At 42.2% G+C, this 12,431-nt stretch overlaps 1 protein-coding gene across 2 annotated transcripts in view; it reads left to right on the top strand.

Moving 5' to 3' along the window:
- Positions 1-12,431, top strand: part of LOC123828666 (lysosomal acid lipase/cholesteryl ester hydrolase-like) — a 32,969-nt gene extending 20,538 nt beyond the window's left edge. The window contains exons 9-11 of one of the 2 annotated variants that reach the window (XM_045853731.1): positions 656-727; positions 10,103-10,174; positions 10,998-12,431. In XM_045853731.1, the coding sequence (XP_045709687.1) occupies positions 656-727; positions 10,103-10,174; positions 10,998-11,228 (375 nt within the window). In that variant the 3' untranslated portion in view covers positions 11,229-12,431. The remainder of the gene's footprint in view (positions 1-655; positions 728-10,102; positions 10,175-10,997) is intronic. The other variant, XM_045853733.1, reaches the window with a different exon arrangement.

Below are 12,431 nucleotides of genomic sequence, written 5' to 3'. Positions count from 1 at the left end.
GAAGCTGTCAACCCTTGGCCAAAAATGGGCTGGTGTTTCTGAATATACTTGTAGTGTGTAATGTTGCCTCTTGAAAACAGGTTTTGATGTTCTGGAAGGTTCTAGGTAGTTTTTTAAAGCGATGATAATTTTTCTTGTTTCTCATGGTAAAAGTAAGGTATACTTGTTGCATAAAATTTTGGAAATTCAGAAAAGCATGATAAAGAAAATAAAAATGGGCAGTAATCTCACCCCATATAGTCCCCAGTTACCGTGTTGCTCCATGTAGGGGTTTGTTCCTACTTTAAACAAAGTATGTTATTTATTTATTTTTAGAGAGAGGGGAAGGCAGGGAGAAAGAGAGGGAGAGAAACATCAATGTGTGGTTTGTAAACTCTTGCACACCCCCCTACTGGGGACCTGGCCTGCAACCCCGAGCACGTGCCCTTTGCTTTGCAGTCTGTCACTCAGTCCACTGAACCACACCAGCCAGGGTGTTTCTTTCTATTGTTATAGGACATACTTATAGTCAAATAATTGTTTCTTGCTCTTAATCTCATATGTTTGAGATTGTGGCTCTGTGGTTTTCAATGCTTTGAGGTATGAAATTTGTTTATTATCAATGCTTTCTTAACACTATTTCGTTGATTCTTTATTTCAACACTTTTTTCCCCAGTCTAGAGTGGCGTTGTACATGACATACTCTCCTGCCGGGACTTCTGTGCAGACCTTGTTACATTGGGGCCAGGTAGGCATCCCGGCAGTGCATTTGGGATTTGTGTCAAACCAGCATTACAACGATCTCTGCATCCATGAAACACCTCCCTGCAAGCCCTTCACCAACAGCAAGACAGTCTGCTTACAAAGCTGAGCTGGTGTCCTTCCCCCGCTTGGTGGATCCCTGGTTTGTGTGTGTGTTGCTTTTGTTTTCCTCCCTGGTACAACTGTACTGTATGTGTGAGTTTGCCAAACAGCTGATGGAGTTGACTTCATTTCTTCTTTCCCCTTCTCTCCCCTCTGTCAGTTTTGCATTAAGTCCCTTATTTATCTATATATTTTTTAAAATTTTTTAGAGAGAGAGAGAGAGAGAGAGGAAGGGGTGGGGGTGGCACACATGAGATAGAAACATTGATTTGTTGTTCCACTTATTTGTGCCTTCATTGGTTGACTCTTGTATGTACCTTGACTAGGGATTGAACCCACAACCTTTGCATATGGGGATAATAGTCTAACCAACTGAGCTACCTGACTAGGGCACCAGATTTATTTTATTTCTGTATTGCTCCATAAGACAAGCTTTTAGAGCCACTTTGGAAACAGAAGCTGCTATTTCAGCATCAACCCGTGAACATAATATGCTAAAACATCAATGGTAAACCACTCATGGAGGTAAATGGGAGCAACTAACTTTTAAAGTAGAGTTTGATCGTTTTATCACTTATCACAAGAGTAATGCATACTCATTCTAGAAAATTTAGAAATTATACATAGGCAACAAATAATAAAATTCACTAAAGATTAAAAAATAGAATTATCCTATAATTGTACACAGAGAGGGAAAATGTATACCCGGAGGTTTGAAATGTCTCTGTCCTGGCCTGCACCTCCTGCTGCATGTCATTTCAGGAGGCAGTGGTTACAGGTACAGATAGAAATAACAGTTGTGCAGTAGAAATATATTAATTTACCTTCTCTTACTCTTTTGTAACTTGCCTTTAAAAAAACAAACTCACAATATGTGAGGACCTTATTTTTTACCTCAGAACCTATTTTTGTACAATTCCCCTCCCCTAAATTTTTACATAGAAATTACTTACCTTTTGAGTTTCAAACGAAGATGCAGTGGGTGTCTTGTGTAGTAATTTCCAAACATTGGGCAGTCACTGCCTGCATCAGAATCGTCAGAATTACTTGAAAAGTATACCTTTAAGAAAATATTGTTTAAGAACAGTAAGGGGGTTCTTGCCATGCCTCCTCCCCCAGCCCCCGCTGGCCCCAGGGAAATCAAGATATAAGGCAAAACAGACTGAGAAGAAAAGAGGTTTACTGAAAATGGGCTGAGAGGAAAAGGTGGAAGGAGGGAGCCTGGTGCATCAAGGGCACCCGCACTGGTAGACAGTGTGGCTCCGGAACCGCCTCCAGGGTCTGGCTCTTAGAGCACAGGGTTTCTTCTTTTTCCCTTCTTCATGCAGGTGAGCAGAGTGTATCTCTTGTCCTCCAGGTTCTCCCTGGGCTGGCAGCATTGAGTACTCAAGTGAAACCTTAATCTTATCTAGGAGAGGCTCTAGAAGTAATTGGCCCTTGGCCAGGTGGCTCATTTGGTTGGGGCATCATCCCATACACCAAAGGGTTGAGGGTTCGATTTCTGGTCAAGGCACATACCTGGGTTGTGTGTCCCATCACCAGTGGGGACATGTGCAAGGGTGGGGTGACCAATCAACGTTTCTCTCACTCTCTCCCCACCCCTAAAATCAATAAACATATCCTAGGGGGAGGATTAAAATAAAAAAAAACTGAAGGACATTCCCACGCATCTGAGAGAGGCTTAGACTGTCCCAAGGAGAGTTGAATTGCTGGCAGAGCTGTTGGATTAGCTACAATCCCAGTCTTTAAAAGCAAAGGCTCTTGTGCCCCATCCCTAGAGGTCCTAATTCATTTAGACTGTAGAATCTCCTTTTAATTTTTTTAAAAAACAGATTTCTGGAAGTGTAAGTGGCAGAGCATACAATATTTAAAGTGTTCAATTTAGCGTGCTTTGACATGGATATATACCCATGAAACCATCACCACGATCAAGAGAGTGAACCTATCCCCCGAAGGTTTTCTCCTGCCCCCTTTGTACACCCCCCTCTTCACCCTTTTCACCTCTGTCCCCAAACCACCACCCATCTGCTCTTTCATTATAGATTAGTTTGCATTTTCTAGAGTTTTGTATAACCACAGTAATACAGTATCTACGTGCTTTGTGTGACTTCTCCCACTCAGCATAACTGTTCTGAGATTCGTACCTGTTGTCAGGTGTGTCAGCAGTTCACTCCTTTGCTGCTGAGTGGCTTCACGACCTTCATCAGGTGGGAGTGCTGTAGGTCACCTCTCCCTGGGCTGGTCCCTCAGAAACCAGGCAGGACTGTGCCTGAGGCTTTTGACCCCTCCTGGTGACAGTAAGGCCCCGTGTTAAATGTCAGTGATGCAGTGCCAGTTTCCTGTGGCTTAGATGAGGGGCTCCGGGAACACAGGTAGTTGATATGCTGAAGAGCATCCCTTACCTCTTAAGGAATGTCCCGAAACCTTGAGAAGTTCTCACATCACAATCGTTCACTCAGGCCTCCTGCTTTTCTCCTCAGCCCCATTTCTGTTTATGGGCACTTGATTTCTTTGTGTGCCCTATCACCATGGTGCCCCTACCTTTTGGAACACTTTTTACCCTCTTACCTAGTGGACATTGTTTTTAATGGTCCAGTTTCTGTTGCCTCAGGAATTAGTGCACTTTTGTAGGGAGGATGACTGGCCAGGAGGAAGGCAGATGCTGAACTATGTAGCTAAGTGACCACTGCAGCCCATGAGTGCTGTGCCACATGCCTCAGCAACACGCAAATGACCGCCAGACCCCACCTGTCAGGGCACTTTGGGAATGTGGCAGCCAAGACTGCCAGAGCATGCTGTTGCATGTACAGAAGTGCCCCCTCACCCTGCTGTGTGGCAGGCCTCCACTGCGCCGGGTGTGCACAAGAGCTCTTGGGCTGGCTGCAACCCAGGCTTCTGTTCGTGGCCCAGCCCCTTTAATCTAGCAGCTGGCCAAGGTCAGGGGCTGCAGGCTGAGGTTCAGAGCACTGCTCTGGGGCCCCATTGTGGTTTTAGGTTCTAACCACATTGGAATGTGCCTCAGGAATGTTTCCCAAATCCAGATTCACTGCGGGAGGCAGTCTCACCCTTTGCCCTCTTTCCCCTGTGCTATCTCTTTGTTGAGAAAGGTTGTTTCATGCAGCTGTCTCATAGAGCCTTCTCCTTGATTCTCTCTCCTCTGGGCTGGTGGCCAGGGGCTGCCCCTCTCCCTGTCAACAACTCACTGGTCAAGGGTGCCGTGGTGCCTGCTGAGAGAGGCTGCTGCTGAAGGAGTGCCTTCTGTGTGCTGGCAGGCTAAGGGCTGCAGTTCAGCTGTGACGTTTGGGGTTCCTGTGGTAGTTTGGAGGTGCTTTTTCAGGCCATTTAATTCATAGTACATTCAGAAATTTACTGTTTGTTTAAGTAGTTACAATTCTGTTTTTTTAAACAGTTCCAAAAGCAGCGTTGTTGTTTTTTAAGATTTTATTTATTTATTTTTAGAGAGAGGGGAAGGGAGGGAGAAAAAAAGGGAGAGTAACATCAATGTGTGGTTGGCTCTCACATGCCCCTCACTGGGGACCTGGCCCACCACCCAGGCATGTGCCCTGATTGGGTATTGAACCAGGGAGATTTTGGTTAGCAGGCCCACACTCAATCCACTGAGCCACACCAGCCAGGGCCAAAACCTAGTTTTTACTTTTTACTTGTTATTCTGTACATGTTTTGTTTTTTTTTTGGTTTCCTACTCTTCTTAAATTAAAAACTTATTTCAATTACACTATACACTCAGTTTTATTTTGTATTTGTTTCAGATGTATAGCATAGTGGGTAGACAGTCCAAAACCTAGTTCTCTACTGGGCTTTTAAATTTAGTTTACAAACCTTATTCAATTTCTAAACCTGGCAAGTTTTAGAGCCCCGCCCCCCCAGAGCCACACCTCCTTTAGTCCCCTGCTCCCTGCCTCCAGAGTCCAGAGCCCCAGCGCTCACTGATGTTGGAAGAAGGCCGGTCCCAACCTGTCTCTTCAGGTTTGTTCAGAAATACTTAGGATGCTGTACAAAATCCAGGTTCTTGGGTCTGCCCATGACCTCTTGAGAATTCAAATTCCTGGAGTTATGTTTCTGTAATCTGCATTTTAAGTAGTTCCTGATACGATTCTGATCTTCTGTTGTTTGAAACCTACTAATAACCTAAAAATATGTGCATCAGGTAGGCTCTTGAAAACATTATAAAACAACGTTTAGCATAATTTTTATTATACATGTAATATGTGTTCATTATGAAGTTTAAAAGTATATGTGAATACAGAGAAGAAAATAAAGCACCCATGTTTCCACCACCAGGGATAACTACTGTTCGTGTGTTGGTATTGTAGAGGAGGCTAAAATTTCCCTTTCCCCTCTTAAGCTTTCTGTCTGGGACCGACCTAAGACATGAACAGGAGAAAGACACATGAATTTTATTTACGTATGCATAAGAGCTCTCACAAGAAAAATGAAGACTCAAGAAGTGCCTAGGCCTAAGTGCTTATGTACTAGGTTGAACAAAGAGTAACAACTGTAAAAAATTACTAAAATAAATAGGAGAGACTAGAGATAAGGAGATAAGAGTTATTTTAACCAGGTCTTTTTGTACAGTTTCTCTAGGCCTCCCCCTGTCTCTGGTGACAAGAACAGTTCTCCCTTCTGGTCCAGGGATGGATGGCCTTTTTTCACTTGGGAATTTTATATCTCGCTTTTAGAAAGACAAAGGAAGGCCAGAGTACCTTCCTTGAATCTGCCATTTTGCAAGTTCCTTTAAGTCAGTAATTAAAATGGCCAAAGCAGCATATTTTTGGTGGCATGTTGTGAACTCTCTCAGTGTCAGCTTACATTTTTTTGGTGTAATTGTTTTCATTACAAAAGTACTATCCTACTATGTGCACGTTTAGGTAACTTAAAAAATTTTTAGTTAAATAGCATTATATTTACTAAGTTGCTGAATCAGAGATGCCAAAACACAGCTTGTGAATAGTTTGTCTTTCTCATGATGCAGTCCAGACATCAGTGGCACAGGTGTGCGGTGGAGGGGGTGTGGCAGTGCTCCCGGGGGTCACGCGGGATCCTGGTTCCCTTCGCACTGCAGCTCTGCCATTACTGGCTGCGGTCTTCTTCTGTCTGAGGGAAGCCGGGTGGTCTCCATGTGTGTTCCCGCCACAAGAAGGAAGCCCGCACGGGATGTGGTGCCTGCCCTGGTGGCCATGTGCTGAGCGAAAGCTTCGGGGATTAAGGAAGAGGACAAGAATGGGCCATTAGCGGTCTCTGCTGTAATCAAAAATGCCCGTTCAGGTCAATGATTTTAAATATTTGTAACTGAGGACAGTTTTCCTTTACTTGAATTATTATTATTAATGGTATAATTATTACCATTACTATTATTTTTGCTATGATAGCCTTATTTTGCAATAGTAAACATTCTGGGAAGAATATTCTTGAATTAAAGAACTCTCTTTATACATTAGATTATTTTTTTAGGGTCTAGTTGTAGAAGTAGACTTAGAGGCCAGAGGGTGGGCATATCTTTAAGACAATATGTATTGTACTTTAGAAAAGTTGAACCTATTGACATTTTTATTACTATTCAAAATGTAAAAATAACTTTTAAAAAGTCACCTAAAAACCCATCTATCCTATAGCTTAATGTTATGAGTATTTCCTCCTGATCTTTGGCCACATATACTTGTCATATAAGTGTAACCAAGGCACTTGTTCATTTTCATTTTCTTTTCCCCCACTCAATGTTATTTATAAACATTATCCATATTTCTCTTTCTTTTTTTTAAATATATTTTATTGATTATGCTATTACGGTTGTCCCATTTTCCCCTCTTCCCTCCCCTCCACCCTGTACACCCTCTCCTTCCCATATCCCCCGCTTTAGTCATGTCCATGTGTCATACTTAAAAGTTCTTTAGTTTCTACATTTCTCATACTATTCTTACCCTCCCCCTGTCTATTTCCAAGCTACAATCTATACTACTTATTCTCTATACCTTTTCCCCCTCTCTCCTCCTCCCACTCCCCTGTTGCTAACCCTCCACATGATCTCCATTTCTGTGGTTCTGTTCCTGTTCTAGTTGTTTGCTTAGTTTCTTTTGGTTTTGCTTTAGGTGTGGTTGTTAATAATTGTGAGTTTGCTGTCCTTTGACTATACATGTTTTTTTTTTTAATCTTCTTTTCTTAGATAAGTCCCTTTAACATTTCATAAAATAAGGGCTTGGTGATGATGAACTCCTTTAACTTGACTTTATCTGAGAAGCACTTTATCTGCCCTTCCATTCTAAATGAAAGCTTTCCTGGATAGAGTAATTTGGGATATAGGTCCTTGTCTTTCATGACTTGGAATATTTCTTTCCAGCCCCTTCTTGCCTGTAAGGTCTCCTTTGAGAAATCAGCTGACAGTCTGATGGGAACTCCTTCGTAGGTGACTGTCCCCTTATCTCTTGCTGCTTCTAGGATTCTCTCCATTTTTACCTTGGCTAATGTAATTATGATGTGCCTTGGTGTGTTTCTTCTTGGGTCCAACTTCTTTGGGGCTCTCTGAGCTTCCTGGACTTCTTGGAAGTCTATTTCTTTTGCCAGAATGGGGAAGTTCTCCTTTATTATTTGTTCAAATACGTGTTCAATCTGTTGCTTTTCCTCTTCCCCTTCTGGTACCACTATAATTCAGATGTTGGAATGTTTAAAGATGTCCTGGAGGTTTCTAAGCTTCTCCTCATTTTTTTGAATTCTTATTTCTCCATTCTTTCCTGTTTGGTTGTTTTTTTCTTCTTTCTGGTCCACTCTATTGTTTCGAGTCCCAGTTTCCTTCCCATCACTATTGGTTCTCCATGCATCTTCCTTCATCTCTTTTATGGTAACCTGCATTTTTTCATCTAATTTGCACCCAAAATCAACCAATTCTGTGAGCTTCCTGATCACCGGTGTTTTGAACTATGCATCTGATAGATTGGCTATCTCTTGGTTGCTCAAAAGGATGAGTCCCGGGGCATTGATCTGTTCTTCTGTTTGAGACATGCCCCTCTCTCTCTCTCTTTCTTTCTTTTTTTTTTTTTTTTTGGTCTGATAGCTCCTGTTATGGTGAGGGGCAGAGCCTTAGGTGTTCACTGGGGCTGGGCACCCCAGTTGCTAGATTGTGACATTGTATGTGGGGGCGGGGGCGGGAGGGAACAATGGTGGTAGCTCCGTTCTTTTGGGACCTCAGTCCCTTCTCTGGGATCCTGGGTTGTGCACTCTGCCCTGGTCCACAATCGCCACCTCACTGGGTCTGCCAGCTGCTGCTTGTGTACTCAGGATCCACCCGCTGCGATCTTGTGCGCCCTAGATGCCTTATATGCTCCCGGTTGCCTTATGCGCCCAACTCTCCCTGTTCTCTGGGCTCTGAGACCAGCGCCTGGCTGCTCCTCTCTGCCCCTCCTACTGGTCTGGTTGAACCGGTCTACTTCAACTTATTGGCTGACCGACTTCCATTTAGATAAATTCTCTATCAGTTTTGGGTGTTACTCTGCCTCTAAATTGTTGTTGTTCTAATCTTGGTTGTGCGTGGAGGTACGGTGTGTCCACCTATGCTTCCATCTTGCCAGAGCCATATTTCTCTTTCTATATTATTATATTTATATTTATGAAAGTGGCATACTGTTGCAACATATTGAGGTAACACGATGCATTTAACTGAACATCTACTGTGGGACTTAACTTATTTATTTCCCTGTTTCTGTGTCTGTAAATATTCCTCTTCACATTTCCCTCCTTCTGAGACTCCCTTTCAAGTGGCGATGACTGTGAGCACAAAAGTCAAGTTTAGAAGTTCAGCCTGAGCCCTAGGCAGGTTTTCCCAGTGTCTTCCTTGCTCACACCGGGTGCTTTAATCAGTGCTGAAAGATCCTGTGAGGAAGTTTCAGGTGGTAAATGGTCTATGGTGGCAGAGCAGCTTGCATGGCTGTTTTCTCACAGACAGCTAGAGCTGCAGCACAGACGCGCTGACAGATGCTGCAGATACGCAAGCTCATGGGACCTGCCAGACGCATTTAAAAATTCATCATTTGCGATGGCAAAAGCAGATGTTAGCATTTCTCCTGCAGAAATGCCTGTAGTTTCTAATCTCATACTGTCTTCTGTTATATCAAACAGTAGAGTTTTATGCGATTGATAAGAATTGAAACCTCAGACAAACCAAAAGCAGTCAAGACAAAGAATGTCTAGGTTTTTCCTCTTTACCAGACACCATCCCCTGGCCAAAGTTTGAACAGTTTCTAATTCACTTGGCTTGCCAATTTTGGATTTAATTCTTGACAGTTTTAATTTGTGGGTATAGAGGAAGTATGAATGTACATTACTTAAAATTAAAAAAATAAGTGACTTTTGCTAACACTTTTATATTACACTATATATGCATAAATTTAAATTTTATGTACAATATTATTTCATGACTGCTGTCCCCAACTAGTCAGATTTGTGCTGGTGTGCCATGCAATTGGGTGGTTATGCTGATACTGGTACTCAAGAAAAAGTGCCAAATCAATAAAATCATTAAAATATAGAATAATGTAAGTAATCAAGTAGAGTAGATACATAGAAAATATAGAGATTATATATAAGTATATATAACTGTGTTAATCCACATATAGATATACAATGGTTATATTAAGCCATACAAATATGTGATATATAATTAATATTTATATTCAAATATAAATTTTTATTAACCCATATAAATATCTATTAATCCACATAAATATATATTAACCTATATATTATGTATGATATAGATCTTTCCCAAATAAGATAGTTAACGCTTTAAAAAGCTTAAGACTGACATTTCAGTAAAAAGTGTTAGCATAAAGTTTATCCAATGTGCGTAACCATTGATCTAATACAGGGTGAGGAAAAAGTAGGTTTACAGTTGTTCATATGGAAAACAACACAGTAATTAATAAGTAATAACACAAGAAGGGAACTCTGTGTTTTGCTCACTCACAACTGTGCCTGCTTTCACCCCGTCCTGTATCATTCACAGCATGTGTATAGCTGCTTTATCGGGTCATGCAGTAGCTGCTTTCCAGTCCTACAGTGGGAAATTGAGTCATTTAGTAAAGGAGAGCAAAATAATGCCATTTACTTTAAATTACAGTTTGGAAGTGAAGAGTAAGTCTGAATATTGGTGTAGGATTGGTTCTGCAGACGTGGCTGATTCTAGCAACCTGTGAAGTTATCTCACACATCTGTGCCAGATAACTTTTTTTCCAAATTATCTTCTCTTTAGATTATAAAATCACAAAAGTTTCAAGCCTTTGACTGGGGGAGCGAGGACAAGAACTATTTTCATTACAACCAGGTAAGTCTTGAAAGTCTTTAGAGATCATGGGTCCTGGAGATGCATCAAGGAAGTTGTTGTCGGGACGCTGCCAGGGCTTGGGTGTATGGGAAGGCTTGGGAGAGCTGGGCAGATAGCATTCAGTTCCAGAACAATCTGAATTTGGTGGTCGGTGTTGTGGTCCAGGCCTTCCCTCTTTGTTCTGTCCTTGGCCCTGTGGACCAGCTGTCACCATCACTGTTCCATGTGACTCACAGTGATCGGGAACACAGACTTTAGAATCAGACAAAACTAGGTCTGTCATCTGTAGCTGGAGGGCCTTGGCCAGATTACATCGCCTAAGCCTTTTCTTCCATATACCAAGAAATTTACCATTTTTGAGTGCTAAGTATTCTAAAGTGTAAGGCACTTTGCCATATTTTATTTAATTTTTACAACTTCCCTGTGATGATGATGATGATCAAACATGAAGAAACTGAAGCTTAGAGACCTTCTGTGCCTTGTGCCATTCCCCAGAGGGAGGGAAAGGAGGAAGATGTGGATCCACAGCCCCTTCCCAACTGCTTGGTTCTGTGGGTTCGCACTGACCACCTGGGAGTACAGCTTCCTTCCAGGGGATTTAAACACTTGTTACCAAGCCCACCACGTTACTATCGTAACTGTTCTTTCATTGTGGGTTAGGTTTCTTTTTGTTCTGGTAAAGTGATATGAAAAGTAAACTGAGAACAGTTTTCAAAATTTAGTTTATTCTCAATGAACTACTCAGTGTTTAATGGAGACTGTTGATTGTGCTTTTGTAAGTTAAAACAACCACCACAAAGTGCTCTGTGGGTTTTTCTTACAGACTTCCCCTCCTGCTTACAACGTGAGAGACATGCCTGTGCCGACTGCTGTGTGGAGCGGGGACAAGGACTGGCTCGCGGACGTCATCGACGTCAATGCCTTACTGACCCAGATCCCCAACTTGGTGTACCATGAGTGCATTGAAGGGTGGGAACATCTGGACTTTATCTGGGGCTTGGATGCCCCTTGGCGGCTCTATAAGGAGGTGGTGAACTTCATGAGGAAGTATTAGTGAAGGCCAGGTGGACACATTCACCATCATCAAGTCTGTGATCGAAGCATGTCCAAAATGTCTTGGCTCCATTTTTCTAAAGTCCTTATTTTCCTTTCCCAGCCCTTTTATAGTTGTATATCCAAGAAAATTATGATGTTGAAGATAACCTAAGTCTCTCCAGTTAGGGTTAGAAATGTACTCGCTTTTTTGTTGTTGTTTAATCATGACCAAATATGCAGCTTGTGTTTCAACCACAGGGTAGTTTCTTTAAGTCTTCTAAAATATCACTGACATGTGAAAGGTCATGACCATTCTGCTTGTCCACACAGGGTCAAATGCACTGTATTTCTTTTTGTACCCACACACAGCACACACTGACCCCTGTGTTGGAACTTTTAGACTGAGCCATTCTTTGGTAAATAACCTGAGACCGCCTTGAGGGAAGCTTGGTGCATAAGCACCCAGTTCTCATCACTGGGGCCAGAGAGGCTGTCCAGTGGAACGGCCCTGTGTTTGGGGATCTAAGGACTCTCTGTCATATCGTCATGAGGTAGGTGCCGAGTCAAATCCAGTGACACTCCAGCCATGTCAGTTATAAAGATTCTATAATGAGTTTTATCAAGTCTCATCTGTGATAGCTGTTATTTACCAAGAGTTTACATTGCTCAGATGAAGCAAATTAGTTTGCTGCAGTCCTCAAAAACAAATTCCACTCATTAAGAAACAACAGCTGATGTTCAATACTTGAAGACTGATACACACAACCATGTATGTTCATGAACCTTGAATTGTGAGTCATGCCATAAATCCCTGCTTTGAGAAGAAAAGTGTTGTGGAGAGATGATGCCATTGTTTTTCCTGAAATCAATGTACTGTCTTTACCAGCTGATGTAGCTCGGGTGGCCGTGTGTGAAGCGGAAGCCCCGAGGCTGCCCCTGAGGAGTGCCCTAACCCATTTTCATTAGAAAGAAATGTGAACGTGGTAAGATTAAAGCTCGGGAATCACTTTGTGTTTTAGTTTTATATGTGCACATATTTTCACTACCCCTGATGTGCACCCCTGTGTCCGGAAGCTGCAATGGTTCTGATATGGTTAGGCTGCAATAATAAACAATAATTGGTATTCTCTAATATGTGGAGACAGCATAATAACTGCTTTATAACATGTAAACAGCCACATTTGAACTTTCAATAAAACTCCATGAGGCTCATAAGCTTGAA

The sequence above is a fragment of the Phyllostomus hastatus genome, unplaced genomic scaffold (assembly GCF_019186645.2).
Source record: "Phyllostomus hastatus isolate PE091 unplaced genomic scaffold, TTU_PhHast_1.1 phas_scaffold_1066, whole genome shotgun sequence".
NCBI classification, from domain to species: Eukaryota; Metazoa; Chordata; class Mammalia; order Chiroptera; family Phyllostomidae; genus Phyllostomus; species Phyllostomus hastatus.
Note: the sequence above shows the minus strand (reverse complement) of the source record. Positions and strands in the feature narration are given on the sequence as shown.